General features: G+C 35.8%; 1 protein-coding gene across 5 annotated transcripts in view; it reads right to left on the bottom strand.

Annotated features, from left to right (window-relative positions):
• The window catches only part of LOC150109825 (uncharacterized), a 441,768-nt gene that overhangs the window by 191,310 nt on the left and 226,602 nt on the right, over positions 1-23,856 (bottom strand). For 4 of the 5 annotated variants that reach the window (XM_090414208.1, XM_090414244.1, XM_090414315.1 and 1 more), the window contains exon 10: positions 12,179-12,283. The exons of the other annotated variant lie outside the window; for it this stretch is intronic. In XM_090414208.1, the coding sequence (XP_090270334.1) occupies positions 12,179-12,283 (105 nt within the window). The remainder of the gene's footprint in view (positions 1-12,178; positions 12,284-23,856) is intronic. 5 annotated transcript variants of the gene reach the window in all.

Below are 23,856 nucleotides of genomic sequence, written 5' to 3'. Positions count from 1 at the left end.
AGAATGGGATCAGTTGCTGGATGTGAAAAATATCAACAGTGCATGGGAAGCATTTTAAAAATACTTAAATGATACAATATCAGAATGTATCCCAAGAGTTCAATAATAAATAGAGTAGGAGTCAAATGGATGTGTAATCTTATTAAGCAAAAGAATCGTAAGAAGTGATTATGTGGAAGGAAACTGTGTGCATAAGGATGAGGTCTATTATGAAAATTATTAGCTGCAGGCTAAAATAGTCACAACTGTCATATGGAGAGCTAAATCTGAATAATAAGAGAAACTGGCTCTACAAGCTAAAGACAACACACAAGAATTCTATCAACATGCTGAAAGTAAAAGAAAAAATGAATATGAAACAATAACTCTTCAGAATGTAGATGGTCCAATTTGCGAAAAGCTATCAACCAGGTATATGCAACACTGAGTTCACTGCTACCTCTTCACTGAATGAAGAGGAGGTATTAGAGTTGTTGCAAAAATCGAATAAGAATTCAGCAATAGGGACTGATGGTATCAGTACTAGTGCTAAAAAGAGTGTTCAGCTGAACTGGCTATTCCTTTAAACATGCTATATAATTTGAGTCTCAGAACAGGGAAGATTCCACAGGAGTGAAAAGAATGTATGGTATAATCTCATTGCATAAGGGTGATGCAAACACCAATGTATCCAATATCCAACTATCAAAGCAATCATTTATCTCAGGAGTAGTGGTGAAGATTTTGGAAAAACTGGTTAGAGCTTGCATTCAGGATACAATAGAACTTTGTGAAGAATCAAATTTTTCATAAAGCGAGCCGGTTGTTAAAAATTTACCAACACACCACTGACTGTAGGCAATACTGAGACCTGTATTGCCTAATTGACATATTTTTCTTGACATATTGCCTAATTGCCTGGATTGACAGAGAATATCTACTTTGCAATAAACAGCATAGGTTTACTAAGGGAAGGACATGCTTTAGCAACTTGCCTATTTCTTATAATAATGCTACCATTGATCTAAACAAGGAGAATGGATATGTGATACGCTTGGATTTTGCTAAGGCTTTTGATAGAATACATCATAGAAGACTTTTGCATAAACTGGAGAATAGGGATTTGGATTATAGAATGTTAGCACGGATAAGAAGATGGCTGATTGACATATCAAAAAGTGGTATACATGGGGATATAAGTCTGCAAGATTTAAGATAACCACTGGTATACAACAAGGATCAGTGCTTGGTACATTGTTATTCAATCTGTACATGAATAATATTGGGAAGAATTTGAAAGCAACATACAGCTATTTGCTGATGATATGCAGTACTTGTAGAATGATTTGAATAGGATGGAAAGTAGGTATGGGAAAATGGATGTCAGTAAACATAAAGTCATGCACTTTGGCATGATTAGATATCCAATGTTGTATTATATTAGTGGAATTATGCTAGAAGAAACTGATCAGGCTAGAAATTATGAAGTGTTAGTAAATACCAAGTTGAAGCAGTTCAGGGACAATGCAGCAAAGATTGCAAATACAACTCAAAAGATAACTGCAATGATGAAAAAAACTTTCACATGTAAAGATAAGGATGTCATTTTGCCTCTCTACAAGGCCTTGATAAGACCTCACTTGGACAATTGTGCTCATTCCCAAGAAACTCAGGAGACCAGACCTCACCACAGTAATCCAGATGTGGACGTATCATGTTCTTATAAAGAGGAACAGCAACTCCCTTATCTCTATTTGTTAAAGTGCTCTTGAATAGCTAAGTAATCTTATGGACTATCTCAGCAACCTTAGCAATATCTCCTCTTAAATGTCTGTCTACCACCACCCCCTAAATCTCTAGCCTCATCTATTTCCTGGTGTATGATTCGATCAACGTGGTAAACAGTTTGTAATCTATCTAGAACCTTCGTGGCTAGTCAGTGTAGATGAAGCCATTTGTCGGAAAGACCAGGATTCGATTCCCATCCATGACGAACCTTTATCTAGTCTCTTTCAACTAAAGGTGAGTTAGCTGGTCTCAAACTGAGGTAGAGCTTTTTTTCACCTGAAAACTCAGGTTTTTCATCTGTCAGAACAGGCAAGCTGGCCCATAAACACATATGGATCTTGTCATAAAAATACATACTTAATCCTTCACTAAGAGGGCTCAACCAGTCATGAGGGACGGAATGGAGGGAACCCCATAGAAATAAGTAAAAATCTATTATCCTAAAATGCATAATTTTACGTTTCTTCACATTAAACTGATTCAAATCTTCTTCAAGCTGTCCACATTGTCTTGATTAACTATTACTCTACCTAATTTTGCATCATCAGCAAACCTGAATATTTCCTTTCAGGTAATTTATGTACAAATTAAACAGCAATGGTTCCAGCACTGAACACCACTATTTACCTGTTTTTACCTTGATTATAACCTTCCTCATCATCAAATTCCTGCCATGTACCCTTAAGGGGTGTGTAGGATATGATAGTACTACATGAAAAATTTATATCATTACAAACTTCCTATCTACAATTTTCCTTCAAATCAGTCTGTTGCCTGTCAAGACTCCAACATTTTCAGATCTTATATCTCTATCTTCTAAGGCACTTTTTACCATATCAATCCACCTATATCTTAGATATAGGTGGATGGATCAAGAAAATCCTTAACATATTAAAATTAATAGTTTTTATTTTACCATCAAGTTATCGAATGTGATTCGAAAATAATATTTTTTTGATTTAAAAATCAAAATCAAAAATAACTTCACCATACATTATGGCATAAAACTCCGTTGCCTACTGGTAATGAATTTTAACTAACAACCCCCCCCCCCCCCGAAAAGAGGAGTAATGAAGCAAAAGAACTGACTAGAAGCAGATAAGTGTAAGAAAAATGCCTATTACTTATAGTTGTTTTGTTGCATTTGATTTATAGTTATTAGTAATATGATGATATTGCTGTATTACATTTAAAGGAAACAAATCAATTTATAAAAGATATACCTCTGGGTCTTTTTCTTACCAACCTGACAGAGAACACTTGTTTTGCTAATCTTTCCTCACCCATTCTGTTTAAGTGACCATACCACCTGAGATTAGCTCTACTAAAGCATTCCTGGATGCCGACAATGTCAAGTTCTATCCTAATATCCTCATTTTTAATATGATATTGCCATTGATGCCATCTGTTTATGCCTCTAATCTTTCTCAGGACCCTCATATCTGTGATCTTTAGTCTTTGGTCAAGTGATTTATTTCACCCAGTTCTCAGATCCTTAAGTTAAAATTGGTTTGAACACTGTCTTGTATACAGTAATTTAGTGTTTTGACTAATTTCTCTCTTATTCCATATAAATTTATTCAGTTGACTTCCTACCATACCAACTTTGTTGATTCTGTTGTCTATTTCCATATTTAATTTACCATCTTCACTAAAAATTGTGCCTAAGTAGCCGAAATGTTTCACTTGTTTTATAGGTTCTCCATTCACAATGCACTTGACATTTTCAATACTTCTGCCTATTTTCATTGTCTTTGTCTTGTTATTGCTGACAGTCATACCATATCTATTACAACAGTTATTCACTTTAGTTAGGGAATCTTGCAGACTTGTAGCAGATTTATTTAGAAGTATAACATCATCCGCATAAAGCAAAAAGCTGACATTAACATTTCCAATTTTGATATCAGGTTTCATACCACCTTCCTTCATAATGTGATTATAATATAATTATGCACCTCCATATACCACTTTTTGATATCTGTCCAACAGCCACCCTCCTATCCACTTAACCAGTGTCATATTCATCCCCATTTGTTCTAATTTGCATAACAGAGTTTCATGCAGAATTCTGTCAAATGCCTTTGTAAAATCCTGCAAAATCATCATGTAGCCATTTCCTTTATCCCAACTCAACTGTTACTCTATTATAAAAAGTTAGTAAATTACTAAAGCATGACCGGCCCTTTACAAAGCTGTTGACCCTCATATAGTACCATATTATTATCTACCCATTCTTGAATTCTTTTTGCCCAATTTTTCTAGTACTTTTACCACCACACCTGAGATACTGATTGATCTATAATTTGCTATTACAGTCTAATTACCTACCTTACAAGGGAATTGTTTTGCCCTCTTTCTACTCCTTTAATCTTCCAGAGAAGATTTAGTGAAATCTTCCTTGTGCAATAAATGCACTGAACTGCTTACTCAAATTTTTACATTCATTAAAGTGTTTCCAAATTTTGGACTGATTTTCATTTTTGAAACTAAAGTGAAAATATTAAAATTATAATTACAGAAATATAAAGTCAAAATACTTCAATATGGAGAAAAATTTGCAAACATTTGGAAATTTATCAGATTGCTCATGATAATATAACCTTCAGCATCAATGTTTCCTTAGTTTTTACTACTAATAGGATATGAGTTTTGCCTTGGAGTCTGTATGTTGGCATTTCATTAGTGATCAAATTAAATTTCACTGGCTTCACAGCTGTTTGGAACTGCTGCAATTTCTCTTCTCAGAATAGTATAGAAACATCAGAGACCACACAGAAACTTAAAAGAGTAAAATTTCAATATTGTAGCAATCCTATGTCAGAAAGTTAAATTGAAGCCTTTTGGCTCTATACATCAGTAATTGTTTATGCACATAGCAAATTCACTTATGATGAATTAAATAGACTTCTGGGCAGAACTTGTGTCTTTTAAGTAGTGCAAACTGACTCAACTCTGGCAAGTTTTAAAATTTATTAAAACTTTTAAGCTGCTTTCCATAAAATATGGATGGATCAATAATATCCTTAACATATTAAAATTAATAATTTTTATTTTACCAACAAGTTATCAAATGTGATCCAAAAATAACATTTTTTTGATTTAAAAATCAAAATCAAAAATAACTTCACCATACATTATGGCATAAAACTCCGTTGCCTACTGGTAATGAATTTTAACTAACAACCCCCCCCCCCCCCCGAAAAAAGGAGTAATGAAGCAAAAGAACTGACTAGGAGAAGATAAGTGTAAGAAAAATGCCTATTACTTATAGTTGTTTCGTTGCATTTGATTTATAGTTATTAGTAATATCATATTACTGTTTAAAGGAAACAAATCAATTTATAAAACAGCAAATAACATTATATATTTACTGTGGTCATTAATTTTAGTTATATTAATTCATGATAAAATTTTAATCTTTTTCTTCTTCTACAGCTTCTCCCACTTAAGTGGGGTCACTGTTTGTTATGAGTCTCCTCCACACCTTCCTGTCTTGGGCTGTCACCACATCCAAGTTCTTCATCTTCAAGTCCTCTTCTACCAGCTCCCTCCATCTCTTCTTTGGCCACCAACGCCTTCCTTGCACATCCATCTGCATGACCCTTCTTCCCACATATTCGTCCTCCCTCCTCATCACATGACCAAACCATCTCAACCTTGCCTCCTGTATTTTCGCTCCTAAGTTCGTAACTTTCACTGTTCCCCTGACATAGTCATTTCTCAGATGATCCTTTCTGGTGACACCGCACATCCACCTAAGCATTCTCATCTCTGCTACTTCCATCCTGCTGATGTTATTTTTCCTCAGGGCCACAGTTTCTATAGCATATATCATAGCTGGCCTCACTACTGTCCTATAAATTTTGCCTTTCAGATTGATCGGCACCCTCTTATCGCATAACACTCCAGCCATCTCCCTCCAGTTCCTCCAACCCGCTTGTATCCTGCATCCCACTTCCTTCTCAGCTCCTCCATCTTCTTCCACTGTTGAACCTAAGTATCTAAAGTCTCTCACTTTCCTGATGACATTTCCTTCCAGCTCCAGATCTGTCTCCTGGCCACTGCCCAACACATATACTCTGTCTTACTTCTGCTCAGTCTCATACCTCTCTCTTCAAATACTTTTCTCCATCTTTCCAGTTTAGTTTCCGCTTCTTCTCTTGAATCTACACACAGCAAGATGTCATCTGCATACAACATTGTCCAAGGTGCATCTTCTCTCGCCTCCTCTGTTACCACCTCCATCACAATATTAAGCAAAAACGGACTTAATGCTGACCCTTGATGCAAGCCAACTGTTACTTGAAAACTTTCTATCTGTCCCAAACAGGTCCGAACACTTGTCTTCACATTTCTGTACATTTCCTGCACCAACATATTTCTCTGGCACCTTCTTCTCCCTCAGACACCTCCAGACTTCTTGCCTTGGCACTCTATCATGATAAAATTTTAATCATTGACTATAATCTGTATGATTAAATACTCATTTTACTAAGTTAAAAATTATAATAAATTAGTTGTTGAAATTAAAGTTCTTTTTTCAGGAACTTGAGGCAAGAAAGTCTAGCAAATTTCCCTGAAATTTTGTCTTGGGAATTCCTGGGGCAGTAAGCATAATTTTGTCATATTTCTGATAAAGTCTTCTTATGACTTTTGTTTAGCTACTATAGCAAACTTCTTTGCTTTATTACATTTTCCTCTATATTCTATAAAAGCTAATGCTGATTTACCTGCAAGGTACTTTCAATATGCTTCCTTTTTTCCATGATTGCTTCTAACTTCATGAATCTAACACGGAGTTCTGATTCTCCTGTCCATGCAAACATGCCTCCCTAGCAGAGTATGGGTGAATTTCCACGTTTGATTATAAAACTGTTTCCTGTTTTATTCCCCCACCCCCATAATATATCTATATTTTTGTCTATATTTCACCTCTGAAAGCTACTCAACTTTCATTCTTTTTAAAACTTTTGTGAATATTTTTCCTTTTGATATGAAGCTCATTTTATTCTGCTCAAATTTAAATGGTGATCACTTTCTATTTCACATCTGTATTCTCTCGTGTCCTTAATGACTGTGAAGATATATGCTACAAACAATAACAAAATACTAATCAATAATAAATGTATTAATAAATAAAAATAAAAACTAATCTTGGATTGCAAATTTATGGTACTGTTATCACAGATTTCATGCCCTTCGTAAGTAGGTGTGACATAAAATAAAATAAACTAACACACACATCTGCAAACATGGAACTTAGCCTGTCATCAAGATCCAGCATCAAAAAAATTTTGTTTGCTCATTTTTAGATAAAGGATAGAAAAACTGGTCCTCGAGTTACATCAAAGATCCGCTCCTAAGGACCGACATAAGGCGATTTTCGATGGAAGTCAGAATTACCATAGCCTAAGTTACTTACCTAACCTAAAACGCCCTAAAGTCATACGTATATATCAAGAAACAGAACTAGGCCATCTTCCAGCCAAAGAACAAGAAGCCTTTCCGTCTCAATCATGAGCCTACTACATTTTTTCATAATCACAGTCGATTTCATGGGTGCCAATCCTTTCAGGTGTTCAAGGATGCGAACTTTATCCTTGATAATAGTCCCGACTGTGGTACGACTTAAGTTCAATGTGCAGCCAACGTTCGTTGGCGTTTCTCCCTTTTTTGCTCTTTTAATAATGTCTAATTTCACTTCTAATGTAATGGCTTTCCTTTTCTTCGATACACTGCCATCGGAAGAGTCTGCCTTACGTTTGGGAGCCATATTGAAGGGTAAAACGTCACAAAAAAACACAAACACAAAAGTGAGAGAGCGGATGTAAACAAAGCACGCGGTACCAAAAGAGTGTATGCTGGGACCCAAGCGATGCCACCTCTCCCAAACAAACGCCACGCTCACAAACAAGTTCGCCCGCGATGTCGCACTGCTTCAAGTTGAAATTTATTTTTTATTATTTATGGGATTACCACCGTAAAGTCAAAACAATGCATGTCGAGGACTCCCTGTATATACATATTTTCCATTTCCATGTAAACAGTGAACCTCAATAATTGAGAAATGTCAGAAATCAGTTCGTAGTAGATTAGCAAACAGACATGAATGTAATATAAGAAACCCCAAAAAATGTAGACATTAGATTTGATACTTTTTTATTTTATTTTAATTTTACATTGAAGAAGCAGACACACCTGATCTGAATAAAACCGTTGATAATTTTTGAATTCAAACCCACCCCTTCATTATTAGACACCTCCAGGGAGTCCAAAGACTGATCGAGGGAAGGCACCTACTCTACAACTCTCTGTCTCCAATACTTAACCTCATCCACCAACCGCATCATCTACACCAATGCCATCTACTGTCCACCACCACCACTAGTATTTTCACACACAATCACAAACACCTATGGTGGGATTCAAACCTACAGCCTTTTGTCGAGTGGATATGCTAACCAATTGGACAACCAGGGTGGCTAATGCAAGTTATTTTATCAGGAAGTGAAAATATAGAAACAATCAGATGAAACTACAGGGCAACCAAACTGAATTTGAAGCAAAAACACTTGACACCTACACTCAAACTACCAGTCTGGGTAAAACAAGTACCCAGATTGGTAGTTTACCATATCGTGTTCAGAATAGTATAGAAACAAATAATCACCAGTTCTTTTCTAGACACATTAGACAAATGTATTTCTAATGTTTACTACTTTTTTTTGGTTTATAATAGAAAACCTAGATAAACATCAGAAGGTAAGCAGTCACATTACTATCCAGCACAACAACAAGCCATTCTTAAAACACTAACAACCATAGCCAGTGGACAGTTCATGCCACAAAACTAAATTATCTTTGTTAAAGATACCAAGCTATTTTAAACCTGGTTTTAATCCATTTCCCAAGTAAGCAAACAGACAAGTGTCAAGTTTGCGCCTGCAAGTAGTACAAGTCTTAGGCAACTCGTGGTAAAGGTGGAATAAGCTCTGATCACTATTCTTAATATTTTCCCTAGCCTGGCTCCCACTGATGAGACCTCAATAAAGGTCGAAACCTTTATTGAGGTCTCACCATAGAATAACGGTATGGGTAGTGGACCCTTGCCTTTAATGCATAGCTTCATACATCTCCTCAAGGAGATGTGCTTTACATTAAGGGTAAATATTAAGAATAGTGATCAGAGCTTATTCCACCTTTACCACGAGTTGCCTAAGCCTTGCACTACTTTGCAGGTGCAAACTTGACTTACTTGTCTGTTTGCTTACTTGGGAAATGGATTAAAACCAGGTTTAAAATAGCTTGGTATCTTTAACATATATTATACCCAAGGTAAAAAATTTTCTAAATTATCTTTGCTACAACTTTTTTTAATCAATGACTATAATTCTTTCAAAATAGATGACATACTGTTTGTCCCATCCCTATCCTCCCTTTACTTCACAAATGGGATCACAGTGAAACAATTTCTATCCCAATATCTAAAAGTGCATCTGAGAAGAGAAGTGCCACACATTAACATGTCCATGTCTAGCATATATGAGCATATCTCTTTGCCAATAACTTGGCCTGCCATGCAAACACAATTTAAGATCGGTTAGCATTTGAGTGAAAGACTACATCTTGGATATTCTCCCTTCATGAGGATGAAATGGAAAATCACATTGCTAAACATCATTCTAGGTCACAGACATTTTTACTCAGCAGTTATGAAGCACTCTCTGAATCATTACTAATATGGTTGGCATCAATGAAATGTCCACTTCTTTATCTGAGTCTAGATGCATAGTGACAAAAGTACTAGTAACTACACATAAGGCTCTCAATAGTTCTTTTCCATTTCCAATTATTTCTGTAATTACTAGACTAAGTACCTTGAAAACAATAACAAGTATCCCCCCCCCCCATGACAAAGAGAAATCTATAGGAATAAGAGAGAAAACACAGCCATGGTAAAAATTCTTTAATAAACAGTTAATATTCAGATATTTCAATTTGAGTATCAAACTATTTAGTGTAAGGAAGCACAATGAAAAATTAAAATAAATTGAAATTATATATGTAATAACAATGATTATCTTTCTATATGCAGCACCGTGAGTGTTGGGTTGTACATTATTAGGATTCAAAACAACATAAGAAATAAAAAATAAATAACTCAGTTGCTGATAACAATTTACCAGATTTTTAGACAGACAGTAGCCATCATTACATTAAGATTATGATGATAAAGAATTTCGGCACTTTCTTTGAAAGCATATTCAAATGTGAAAATACTTCTCTCCAGCCAGTTTCTATCATTCCAAAGTAAATTTGTAATATTCCATGTACAAAACAATTAATCAGATTCACCTCTACTAACACCTAATAAAGATAAAATTTCTTCCTTCCTGTTATCTGGTATTTTTGAATGCCATCTACCTGCAAGTTATCTTATTTTGGACAAATGAAATAATCAATTGAAAAATGTATCTCAGAACATCAATGCTTTTTTTTTTTTTAAGCTGATTAAACATTGTTATTCCAGAAATGAAGAGCATGGGAATGTCACTAAGATTCTCTGGAAAGATACGAAGTTGCTAATAAAAGAACTTTTAAATTCAAATGCCTTTTTAAGCAAATTGTTGATATTCTTCTATATCATCCTATCCTTCTGGACTATCAAAATTTCTGAGAAACTGCTATCAGCGACTGAATAATTTTTTTAAAGATCCTGGGGATAGTGACCCTTCCCATAATGCATAGCATTATACATGTTCATAAGGATATGTACATTATGGGATATGAAGGCAAGGGATGTGAAGTTATTAGCCTCTATATATGAATTGTCCAGTCCTGAAGTTACTTCAGGCGCAAACTTTGTTTGCTTACACTTGGATAAAGGATTAAATCAAAAATATAATTTCTTGGGCATCTTTAATCTATAGTATAACCAAGTAGAAAAACTTTCAAACAAATATTATATTACATGCATATTCATTTTACAGAATACATTTCTTTTTTGTAATTTATTTTACTGAAGCTTATATACATATATCGGAATACTTTGTAACAAAGATCTTCGATGTGTCTTGGTGTGGGGAGGAGGGAGTTAACTTTTAAATTAAAAAGACTAAAACAGAAAGAATTCACCTATTTCAATCAGAGATATAAAATGTTTTTTGCTATGTAATCAACCTTTGAAAATGTATGGAAATGGAATACTGTTTTAATGAAATACTGCATAGAGAAACTGGTAGTGTTCATATTACAGTGTGTGTGTAAGTGAGAGAGAGAGAGAGATCTGTAAATAAAGTTTTTCATTGTTAATTATATCTGTGTATCCATCAATAGTACTTGCATAACAAACAGTTGAAGTTGAAGAAATGATATAGAAATATCCCTTGTTTGGCAACTAATGATTGAACCAAGAAAGATGCTAACCTGACAATCTATATATTGTAATTTTTGTCATACTTTAAGTATGGCATGAGATTTCATAGTATCACTTAAAATTCCTTATATCATCATTATGCTGAAATTATGTTTTGTACATGTTTTATAGTCATAATGAAAGCCGTCTTTTTGATAATGTTCAAACCTTTTGATTATAGAATTAATCAACTAATAGAAAAATATATATTTTTTAGATCATTAAAGCAACCAACTAAGCAGCATAATGCATTTTAATATATAAATTTTAATTTTTACATATTTAATCAGAGTAATCCCAAAAATTTTCAGATGATGAAAACTATTAAAAGGGATAATTTATATTAAAACCATTGTCTTAAATGTTTTATGTGAAAAAATTAACTGCTCTTCAATGACTTTATCACTAACTATTAATGTTAATGTAAAATAATATTAATGTTTATTGTAATAAAATTAGAAATCGTTAGACTGACGAGTACAGAAAAAGAGCGTTGTTATTCAAAATAGAGCAGAACAACATGAGAGTGTTTCATAGGCAAATACACCTTTGGTTACTGACCTTATGCAATAAGCAATTCTGTAAACTGAAGCATTTTTGTATGAATGTACGATGGCACACAATACACAACAAAGAAACAATATTTAAAGGAAGACGGAAACTGTGAATTGCTAACAAGCAAGCTTCTGCACCATAAGAGATAGTAAATAACATCTACCTGCTATAAACTAAAGCTTATTATTATTATTACTTCACAGTATGGATTTATTCACACCTGTGAATACAAAGCAAAATAACCCATAATAAAGAAAATCAAACCGATACAAAAGTTTACCAAATGAAAGGGCCCAAAACCAACACCTAATACATCCAAATATCAAATGATATAAAACACTTTTCTCAAAAGAAAAATAAAATAAAATAATAAAGACCCTACTAAATATGCAATGAAATTTAGAAAATAAAACTACCAATGACCACTATTGCTACTACCTTCTCCATGGATCTCTCCACTCATCACCTCGAGAACGTGGCACCTGGACTTCAGAAAAGCGTTCATCTCTCCACCTTTCTTTATCTCTTACACGGCGATCTGGCCTAAAGTTAAAAATAATAACAACAATAAATGGAAGCATCTATCTATCTATCTATCTGCTTGCCTGCCTTCCCACCTACCTATCTGCCTACTACCTACCTACTTGCCTACCTATCTTGCTTATCTATTCACTGGCAGTATAATGAACTATCCATATTTATATATTTAGTTCAATGAAAGATTCCAAATGTCCAATTAAAATCCAATGATTTACATAGACAACCACACATGCACACCAACAATGAAAAGATTTTCTATGTATATTATGAAAGTGAATTCCATAGAATATGAGAAGAGTGAAAATATTAACATATACTAAATATTATCTACAGATCAACATTAAATGTAATACCTACAACAAGGTACATGAAAATTGACTTTCAAATTGGCTAATAACTATTCAAAACTATTTCAAACGTTGATAAATAGCTGATAAACGCATAGCTTAAAAACCAGAAGAAATTATTTTCTTTATTAGCATAATGATGGCTTCTGATAATGTATCTAAGAAAATTAGGGGCTACTTTTCATGCTACTACATTCTGTGTATTAGAATCTACCAGAATCTGTACAGAGTTAGATGTTAACTGAACTTGAAAACCAAAACGTTTATGTGAGATATGTGGCACATTGCATCCATTTAAGCTGAGGGGAAAAGGTAATGAAATTACACAGCTTGCCTGCTACACAGTCCACAAACTGCTATGTGGGGGGGGGGGGGGAGAGGTTGCAATGCACAGCAAACATTTATTTTAAGAACAAATACCATAGGCAGATGATAAGATTGGAAAATTTGGAAGCTCTGGCCTAGCAACACATCACTTTTCAAACACAATTCAAGGATCCAATAAGTAGGGTATGATAAGTAGGAATGAAACCATCTATGACCTAGACATTTACAAAATTTGTGCCTCCTATGATAAATATGACAACTAATTTTACAAAAGCACACCTAGTTTCAAACCAATTATAGGATCAAAATCATTTTCAAATTAGAGAATCCTAATCAGCAACAGGAATTTTAAGAATGATTACCGAATTATGAAAGAGTACCCCCATGTTGTTATTAAGGTTAAAGTGAAACTGATGAATTTTATTTTAGTATATATGTTGCTTTATCATTTTAAGAATATTGTATCCTTTCTTTTTGTGTCACTTTTGTGAAAAATGTATTTCTTATACAATATTTTACATGAAGAGTAAGTTTGAAAGACATTATCCTAGAAGCAAATGAACAAATTTACATTAAAATAAAAAGAAAACAATATAATATCATTCTTGGACATCTTGGGTAAAAAATAATAACAAAAATAAAAAAACTCCACTAAATTTGCTGTTTAATTAAACAGATATGTAAGAAAAATTCAAAAAAAAAATTCTCAAATCAGATTGCTGATTTGAGTAGGCCTGTTACTGTGCTAGTTATGCAGCAAACAGGTTTTGGTTCTCTTCTCGGCAAAGCAAATATTTCATATAAATAGCTACCATCAATATTAAAAAAGAAAAGTGTCAGTCACTTTTAAGAGTCTTTATAAGTATATTATTTATGTGGGAGGATGCTGTTTTAAATAGAAGACTCTTTGAAGGCAGTATATAACAGTAATGCTTAATTTTGAGAAATGCAATTCAGATTCTCTTCGAATTACATGATGAAAGTGCTGGAGGTTGAGGAGTTCAATATCACTTCAACAGAAAGTTTTTATCCTTGAGAATGGTTGGAGGAAGCAAGTAATAGTTACACAAACCACAATTTAACATAAAAAATTGTATATCTGCTAGTGACATACAAATATTTAAGACCATATAAAATTTAAATGCAGGACCTATTCAAGTGCAGAATATTATACCTATATCACTCTGTCTATATATATATATATATATATATATATATATATACACACACACACATACTGGGGGGGGGGGGGCTTAAAGTGACATGAAGTACAATAAGCAGATAATGGCATTCAGTCTGCTATGAAAATTTCACCACTGATCCGTTAGCTTCTAAAGAGTTACTGAAAAAATAAAATAATAATAATTTTAAAGGTAACTCACCATCATCAATTTCCTAATGTGTATAGTCAAGGGGTGTACAGGATACTATTAGACATAATAAACTACTAACCTGTAGTAGTTTATGTTGATTATTACTAATCTCCTATAAACAATTTTCTCACAATTAATCTTTCACTCATTATCACTCCAACATCATGAAAACCCTAACATGTACCCTCAGTGTACAGGATATTACAATAATCATCATCATTGACCATGGGGTCCAATGCCTGTTGGTGTCTAATGCATGTTTCACCATTCTTTGCCATTTTTCTCTCTCTGTCCATTGCAGGTGACTCAAATCCTGTAAACTCTTTCCGCACAACTCGTTTACACATCTATCCACTCTTGCTTTGGTCGTCCTCTTTTACGAGGATGGTCTGAAATGTTCTCAGCCTAACAATGAAAAAACAAATTTATAATTTCAAAGTCCGCGCGGTCAGCCTAGTGGCTTTGCGCCTCGCAACCATATGCCTGGGGAAGGAGTGTCCTAGGTTCAATTCCCGTCCACGACGTGAGGAGCTTAAGGATCTTCCTCAGCCCTAGCCAAGTTAGCCAGTCTTGGGCGTGGGCAGCAGGGTTTTTTCCGCCAGTTTATCTGAGGTTTTTCATCCCGCAAGCAGGCAAACCGGCCCCGTGAACACACAGGTTACAGTCATAAATACTTACGGCAAGGAAGGCAATGGGAAACCACCTTGCTTATAATCATCTCTCCCTAGAATGGTAGCATATAGCTACCCTCCCGCGGCCGTATGGCAGATGGGAACCAGAAGAAGAATAATTTCAAAATTATTTTTATTTTTCAACCTAATCTCCCTTAAGACTAATACATTTATTCCAGTGATGCTCCAGCACCATTATCCCATCCCTGTAGTAGTTCTCAATAAGATTTGCAAAATACCTCTATACAGCTGCAATCACCTCTTGATTCAAAGAAAAATGCTGACCAGAGAGGCAGAGTTTTAGTTTTGGGAATCTGGGGAATAGAGTGGATGTTCCAGCAATTCATAGTGCAGATCCCTTCATTTTTCCATTGCCAAAATACCTTTGTGGGCAGGTGCATTGTCCTGATGAAACATGATTTTTTTTTCTTCTGCAAACTGTGTTTTTTCTCATAAATTTTTTCATCTAGTCTGGTTAAAAATCCCTGGTTATTGTTTTACCCTTTTCAAGATAATTAATAAACAAAATGCCTTTAGCATCCCAAAATACTGATGCCATGACCTTTCCTGCTGATGGAACCAACTTTGTCTTCTTTGGTGCTGAAAAACTGGCTTCTGTCCACTGTTTTGACTGCTGTTTGGATTCTGGTGTGTAATGGTGAATCCAAGTCTCATTCATAATAATAAATTGACACACAAAATCTGTTTTATTCTTGTTAAAACGCTCCAAGCACTGTTCAGAGATTTTCATGTGAGTGCATTTTTGATCTACCGTGAGCAAATCTTGCACAAAGCTTTTTCATTTGCAATTCTTCATGCAAAATATATCCTACACGTTCTTTTGAAATGCCTATAGTCTTAGCAATTACATGCACTTTGACTCGCCGGTCATCCAATATCATCTCGTGCACTTGATCAATGATTTCTGGTTGTTACACTTTTTTGGACATCCTTTACGTGGATCATCTTCAAGGCTGGCACAGCCACGTTTAAACTCGGCAGCCCATTTCTTAATTGTCAAAAACGAAGGAGAAGAGTGCCCATAAACTTTTATGAACTTCGAATGAATTTCTTTTGGTATTAAACCTTCTTTTACAAAGAATTTTATAACTGCACAATACTCAATTTTATCCATTTCAAGGGATAGAGACAACACTTTTGCTTCAGACAGCTGTATAAAACAAACTACATGATAGAATGACTTGCAATTTCACATGAATGCTTATGACAGATGTACCAACTTAGGAAAAAAAAAATCTTGCTGATAGTGTTGCCATCTATGGTCGTATTTATACCATCCATTGTAGCAACCATAGAATCTTTCTATAACATGTTCTTTGGAAAGCAAATATTCGTCTCTGTTTTTTACCATTACCATGTCTCACCACCATACAGAGAACTTGTGAATCCGCATGTTTCCAGCATCCTCAAGTATATGGGAATGATTTACTCACTGATTTCCATATCTTGTCCAATGGTAGGTTTACTTCAGCTTTTGTTATCAGATCTTATCTCTTTTTTAAAGCCTAAATCAGACATGTTATTCCCTAGATATGTGAAGTCCCTAATATCTTCCAGCTCTTGTCCATTTACCTTTATTTTCTTTTATTTGATTTTCAGCAATATTACTGAATATCAAATACATTCAGCAATATATTTAAAAAAAAATTACATCACTACTAACTTCTAATCAACAATTTTCCTCCATATTATTCTGTTATCTGTCAAGATTCCAATATTATCAGATCTCACATTTCTCTCTTCTAAGGCACTTTTGTATCAATTTTGGTTTGGGGGGGGGGTGGGGGGGGGGGGGGGTGGGGGGGGGGGGGGGTGGGGGGGGGGGGGGGTGGGGGGGGGGGGGGGTGGGGGGGGGGGGGGGTGGGGGGGGGGGGGGGTGGGGGGGGGGGGGGGTGGGGGGGGGGGGGGGTGGGGGGGGGGGGGGGTGGGGGGGGGGGGGGGTGGGGGGGGGGGGGGGTGGGGGGGGGGGGGGGTGGGGGGGGGGGGGGGTGGGGGGGGGGGGGGGTGGGGGGGGGGGGGGGTGGGGGGGGGGGGGGGTGGGGGGGGGGGGGGGTGGGGGGGGGGGGGGGTGGGGGGGGGGGGGGGTGGGGGGGGGGGGGGGTGGGGGGGGGGGGGGGTGGGGGGGGGGGGGGGTGGGGGGGGGGGGGGGTGGGGGGGGGGGGGGGTGGGGGGGGGGGGGGGTGGGGGGGGGGGGGGGTGGGGGGGGGGGGGGGTGGGGGGGGGGGGGGGTGGGGGGGGGGGGGGGTGGGGGGGGGGGGGGGTGGGGGGGGGGTTTTTTTCGTGCAGAGTTGTGAATGCTTGGAATGCCTTGCCTGAGAGTGTGGTGTCTACAAGGAGTTTGAGTGTGTTTAAGACACGGTATGATGAGATGTGTGTGTGATAAAAGGACCTCCCAGATGAGTCTTTGACTCCATGAGGTCTTGTTTAATAATAATAATAATAATAATAATAATAATAACTGAAATCATTTCAGTTATAATTTTTCTTTTTAAACTAATATGACTTAAAAAGTAATGTAATCAGATATTAGGAAATTATAGTTTCACAAAAGCAAAAAACTATGATATAGTAAAATTCAGCTTATGTAACCAGGTGAATTAAACAACTTTTAAGTTGGTCATTGAGAGAGATGTACTGCCACTTTTTTGGAGGTTTTACTTGAATTCGTACATTGGCCACATCCAGTCTGACATTGTTGCCAATATGGATAGGAAGGATGAGAATCTCTCAGCCTTCCTATCCATATTTGAAAATATGATTCAAATTTTCCACATTCAATTTGAATAATTTCTTTTGTAGTAATTTTTATAGGTGCATTAGCATAGTTGTGACCAAGAGATAGTGCACTAATTACTTAAGGTTTGAGGGAGAATTAGTGCACTATCTCTTGGCCACAACTGCACTCTTGCACCTATAAAAATTCCTACAGAAGAAATTATGATTCAAAGACTTAAAGGTTGCACACAGTCTACCTTCCCTTAGATTATGACCCTATCAATACACAAATCAGATCACTTCACAGACTCCTTAACCTTAAAAAGGTCACGTCACTTCCTAGCCTATTAAAGTTACTAATAACCTAAAACCATATTACGTTGAATGGTTTAAGTCTGTTATTTTTTGTATATTTCTTTGATTGTGATACCTGAAGAAGTTGATCCATTCAACGAAACAAGTAAACTAGTATTATCTTTTTTAATAAACCATGTCATCTCTTATCTCTCAGTATCAGTCATTTAAAATAATTTATATATATATATATATATATATATATATAAAGAAATTTGTGCATTTGACCCTCTATCAACCCAAACCTGTGAGAGATGAGAACTATTTTGAGTCAGTTATTAAAATAAAAAATTACCATTAAAAGAAACATTTATTATTATTATGATACTGAAATGTATATTTCCCATATTTTATTTATTCCCATTTCTTCTGCATTTCAGTAATTACACAATTTTACTGAATAAAATTAATGTTTATTCTAACATATTAAAATTTAGAATATTCTGCATTAATGTTTTAATTAATGAAATGAAAATAATTATCATGGTACTACAAAGAAACAAGGTGACTTTAAATTATTTTACATTTGTATAATCTGTACTAGTGCTACTAAAATTATTATTATTATTATTTTATGGCATCTCCATGGAGTCTGGAGACTCATTGTGTGAGACTAAAATATGTTGACTATTTATTTAAAATAAATTTATATCTGCAAGAAAGCAAATGCATACATTTTATGAAAAGAAAGAATATTACCAATTTTGGAAATACTTTTATTGGGATTATATTGATCAAGTGCATATAATAACTAAGTTATACCAACTAGTTTCACCAACTAAGTCTGTTGGCATCTTCAGGGTACATAACTGATGTACGGCACTAAAAAGTAAAAAACTGTTACAAACTATAATGTATGTTATATTTCTACCATCGTCATTCCATACTTAGGGACAGTTTCCAATAAGATTGCTAGACTCCTTAGACCACATAAAATAAGAGTGGCCTTTAAACCCACAGAAACGATTAGACAATTCTTAAGATCTCCAAATATACTGGAGTTTATGACATACCATGCTCGTGCAGCTTGAATTACATCGGCCAAACTTCAAGGAGCCTTGAAATTAGGCAAAAAGAACACATAGGTGTCAATAATAACAGAGAAGAAAAATTGGGGTTAGCTTTTTATTTCTCAAGAACGAACCATACCATAGAGTGGGATAGAAGCACAATTCCTTACATGGAGAAGGACTTCTGCTCCCGAATTTTTAAGGCTGCCACAACAGTTGCCCGCTGTATACAAAACCCAAAATACAGGAACCAAGGACTAATCTTGCCTGTGATCTGGAAGACCCTTATCAGATCCTTCAACTCGCCAGAACTGAATTATAGTGCCAACTATAGAACGTTCCTAAATAACAACAAGTGATATCATCCACGCTCTATGAATATATTGTATGCGCTGTTCTTTGTTTAATATAATTGGAATCGATTGATTATAGTTTGTAACAGTTTTTTACTTTTTAGTGCCGTACATCAGTTATGTATCCTGAAGATGCCAACAGTTGGTGAAACTAGTTGGTATAACTTAGTTATTATATGCATTTGATCAATATAATCCCAATAAAAGTATTTCCAGAGCTTTTTGGTCAAGAAAATTAAACGTGTTTTTAACATTATCAATTTTACTTTTATAATAATGATACAAATATAAGTTTTAAAACCACAATAAAATATAGTTCTAGATTTCTAGATACTTACAGAAGTAAACTGTTCCACATCTTCAGATGTTCAAAACTTTAACAAGATCTTTTTATTTTCATTTTATTACTTAAGTGACAGGAATCACTAGTCTATATTAATATATTTTTTATTTTATATTCTCAGCATGATGGTTAGTTTCACTATACTGTGAGATGACATTGGTCCAAATAAAAGCAAAACAGTGAAACTAATCTACTTTGAAATTGTGAAGAAACATTCATATGCTGACAAAAACATCTTTTGTTTGTGTTAACAAATCTAAATATACAACACGTCACAAAAATAAATATAACAGAACATTTTATGGTGTTGTGTTTATATCATTAATAAGAAACCAACTGAGATCAAATTTTATTAGTATTACTTCCAAACATCTCCATGGAGTCCAGATTCACTGCAGGAGGATGAACACTTACAAACAATAACTATTATATTTGCCTTGAAGATATACAATATCAGAGCACTCATCATCCACTCTGGCAAATCATTCTACTCACTAATCACCTGCTAAATCAAAAATATCCTTTTCACTTCCTTGCTTAAAAGACCTTTATACAATTTCCAGGGATGTCTCATTCTTGCATCACCCATTATCCTATGCAATAATTCCTTATATCTATTTAATAGGCTGCTCCCAACAACTTATGCACAGTGTACCCATTAAGTAATGAGACAGCATTTATAGCAAAATGAAGAACTATATTTTAAAAAAAAATCAGCTAATGCCTATTTGTTCCCATATAGGGAGTAGGCGAGGCCATTTTACCCTAACGTTTGGAGACTGAGTGGGCAGTTCAATCTCCACTGGTAGCCAATCAGAGAGATAGCTGGCCCAAGGCTATCACTGATTCATCGGCACGCAGTGAAGAAGGCGGCAAGCTAGTGCCGCAATCTCGTGGTCTCTAACCCTAACACAATATTTTTAATGTCTGAAAATAGTGTGGGTTCGACGGTCGATTTTCTTGAGTTTACGGGACGAAAAACCCCGAGTTTCCCGGAGAAAAAACCCGCTAGCCCGTGCCAGAGATCGACTAACTCGGGAACCGGTCAAAAAAAGGCTTAGAAAAATTTCCTCTAGTTCGTGACTAGATCTGAACCACCAAATCCTTTCTTCGTGCAGTCAAGCAACGTAGAGTGCAAACGCCACTTCTACTGAGCTACACAGGTGCAGAACTATATTTGGAATTATCAATTATGCAGATTCAAATTAACCTCTCTCCAACTCCACAGAAAATTTACATCTGTCATACAGGTGTTTGAAGGCATGGTGGAAGTCTTGAACGAGAACCTTCTTCAGTTTCGGGGTCACAATACATCAGATGTCCTTAGTGTCACCAAAGTGCTCCCACCTTTCATGGCACACTTCATCTTTGGGAAAAGGAAAAAAAGCCTGTGGGGAGCCAAATGTGGTGAATGGTGGTGGTGGTTTGATGATAAAGATAGACTTCAAAGCAAGAAACTTTCAGAGGCAGTGCATAGTGTGCAGGCAGTCATATAACAGAAACCAATTACTTTTGTGGTAACAGTTCTTTCTTGACTCATCACATGCAGGCATACAGATGGTACATCATTACTCCTAAACAACATTGTGATGCCTTCGGGAACAAAGTGGTGGTGGATAATTCCAGCAGCAGCAAAAAAATAAATAAATAAATAAATAAAAAATAAATTAATTAATTAATTAAAATAAATAATAATAACCATTGTCTTAACGTGTAATTTCTGCAACCTGACTTTCTTCTGCCAGGGAGAAGACATTGTACACCATTCCATGCTGTGGCGTTTCTTTTCCCAATCAAACTGAAAACATTAATTTCCATCACTGGTGACAACTTTTTGCAACACGCATAGATGAGATTTTGACAACATGCAACCTGGTGCGTTCTCTCTGTTCATGTTTCAATGTGTGCAGTACAAACCTAGAACAGATCTTCTTGTGTGAATCTCTTTCTAAGATTAATCGACCATTTCCTTACTGGCACCAAGCTGTACAGTGAGTAGCCAAGTGGGTATTCACTTGTCATGGTCAACAATTTCCCAGCTATTCACCATAATTTCATTTGTCCATGCAGAAACTGCCGGGCCACAGCATGGTCCATCCTGCAGGGACTTCCTCCCCTTCTTTAAATGTTGTAAACTAGCGGAACATCTGTGCATGGCTCAGACAATCATCGACGTAAACTTTTTTTTTTTTTTTTTTTAGGTCTTGGCACACTTCTGTAGTAGTTTTTCCTAATTTACAGAAAATTTTATCACAGCTCTTTGCTCCATGACACAAATTTTGACACACTCCTCTCACACACTCTTAATTCAATGGTTGCCACACAAAAACTGTTGTATCGCCCAGATCGAAAGTTGAACATGTGATTACAACACACTCTAGCAATCAAAACTATAAACACATTTGTTACTTTTATTTAAGGGGCTGTCCAGTAAAAAAAATCAATCTCATTGCTTAACACTGTGAATGTCTCCATCACCCCTCCTCCTACCTGACAAGTTCTGAAGGCCATATTCCTTCAAACTGTTCTCATGCTCAATATTCCAGACCCAAGACAGTCTTAATTATTTGCCTTTGCACTCTCTCCAATACTTTTTTTTATCACCAATACAGCCAGGTGACCAGATCTGTACACAGAAATCCAAATGAGACTTAATTAGTGCCTTATACAGTGGAATTATCTGTATATGTTAGCATTCTTTGTTATAGCAGCAATTTTCTGGATAACCCTTAACAACTCTTGCAATGTATTCACTGAACATTATTCCTTATCCATCAAGATCTCCAGATCTCTTGTCTCTTCCACCTCTTCGAGTAAAGTTCCTCCAGCATGGTAAAATTCATTCCATCTTCTCCCAAACGACATAACTTTACACTTAACAATGAAATGACATGAACATTCTTCAGCCCCAACATACCAACCTGTCTTCAAATCCTCTTGTAACAACTACAAGTCAGAACTTCCTGACATTGCCCTTTCCACTTTAGTATCATCAGTAAACAACTGAATATCCCCTTTCACACCATGTACTATGTCATTGGCATATATGTTAAACAACAGTGGTTCCATAACAGAACCATGTGACACCCAACTTGTCACCTTCCATTTTTTGGGACACTGCACTTCCATGTACTTGTTGCCTCCAATCAATCAATCATCACTGTAACAAAGCTAAAACAGAGTATCCATCTCCATCATTCTCAATTTCAACTGTAGTTTTGTGCAGTACTTGATCAAATGCTTTAGCAAAATCGAAAGAAATCTTATAAAGCATTTCCTCTGAGCACTACACTAATCACCCTATTATAAAATGTAACCAAGTTATTAACGCATAACCTCCATTTAACATATCCATACTGCCCTCTCAAAAGATTTCCATTGTTATCAATCCAGGTTTGCTATCTCTAACACTTTTACCATTACATGTGATACACTTGTCCATAGTGTGACACTATTGACTTCTATTCTCTCTTTTGCAGTGACACTATTATTATTCCCAGCAAATAGTCAGTCTTCCATATTCATCCTTTCTTCTACTAGCAATGTGACTATAGAATTCTCTAGTCTTCTGCTTTACTGCTTCAGCCTATTTCTTCTAATATGCCAATTTCTTTTTGTTACTACACTTGTAACCTCATGCTGTTGATGTTCCCTGTTCTTTATATCTCCTCCATAATGTTCTCTTTCTAACAAGTTCCTACATGAAGTTCCATGCTTTGTGTATTTCACTCCAACTTTATTTATCTATCGCCTGAACCTTAGGAAAACAATCTGACACTACTGTAAGTAACTGATTTCAGACCAAATCCCAGGATTACTGATTTCTTTCCCTTTCAACTGAACACGTCATTGTACGTCACCAATCTGTTCCCTTAATTTATTGGTCTCCTGCTTTGTAATTCCTCACACCATATCACTTGTTACATAAAGCTTATACCTGACTATCCACTCCCCACATCAAAATCACATGATCATCCTCCCCCAATTAAGTGGTGATAAATGTTGGAGTCTTTCCACTGTGATGATAAAAGATGTCACCACATGAGATGATATTAAATCTAA

The sequence above is a fragment of the Typopeltis vanoorti genome, chromosome 1, assembly GCF_054136105.1.
Source record: "Typopeltis vanoorti isolate ZY-2024b chromosome 1, IOZ_Tvanoo_1.0, whole genome shotgun sequence".
In the NCBI taxonomy this organism is placed as follows: Eukaryota; Metazoa; Arthropoda; class Arachnida; order Uropygi; family Thelyphonidae; genus Typopeltis; species Typopeltis vanoorti.
This window is presented reverse-complemented; position numbering and strand designations above follow the sequence as displayed.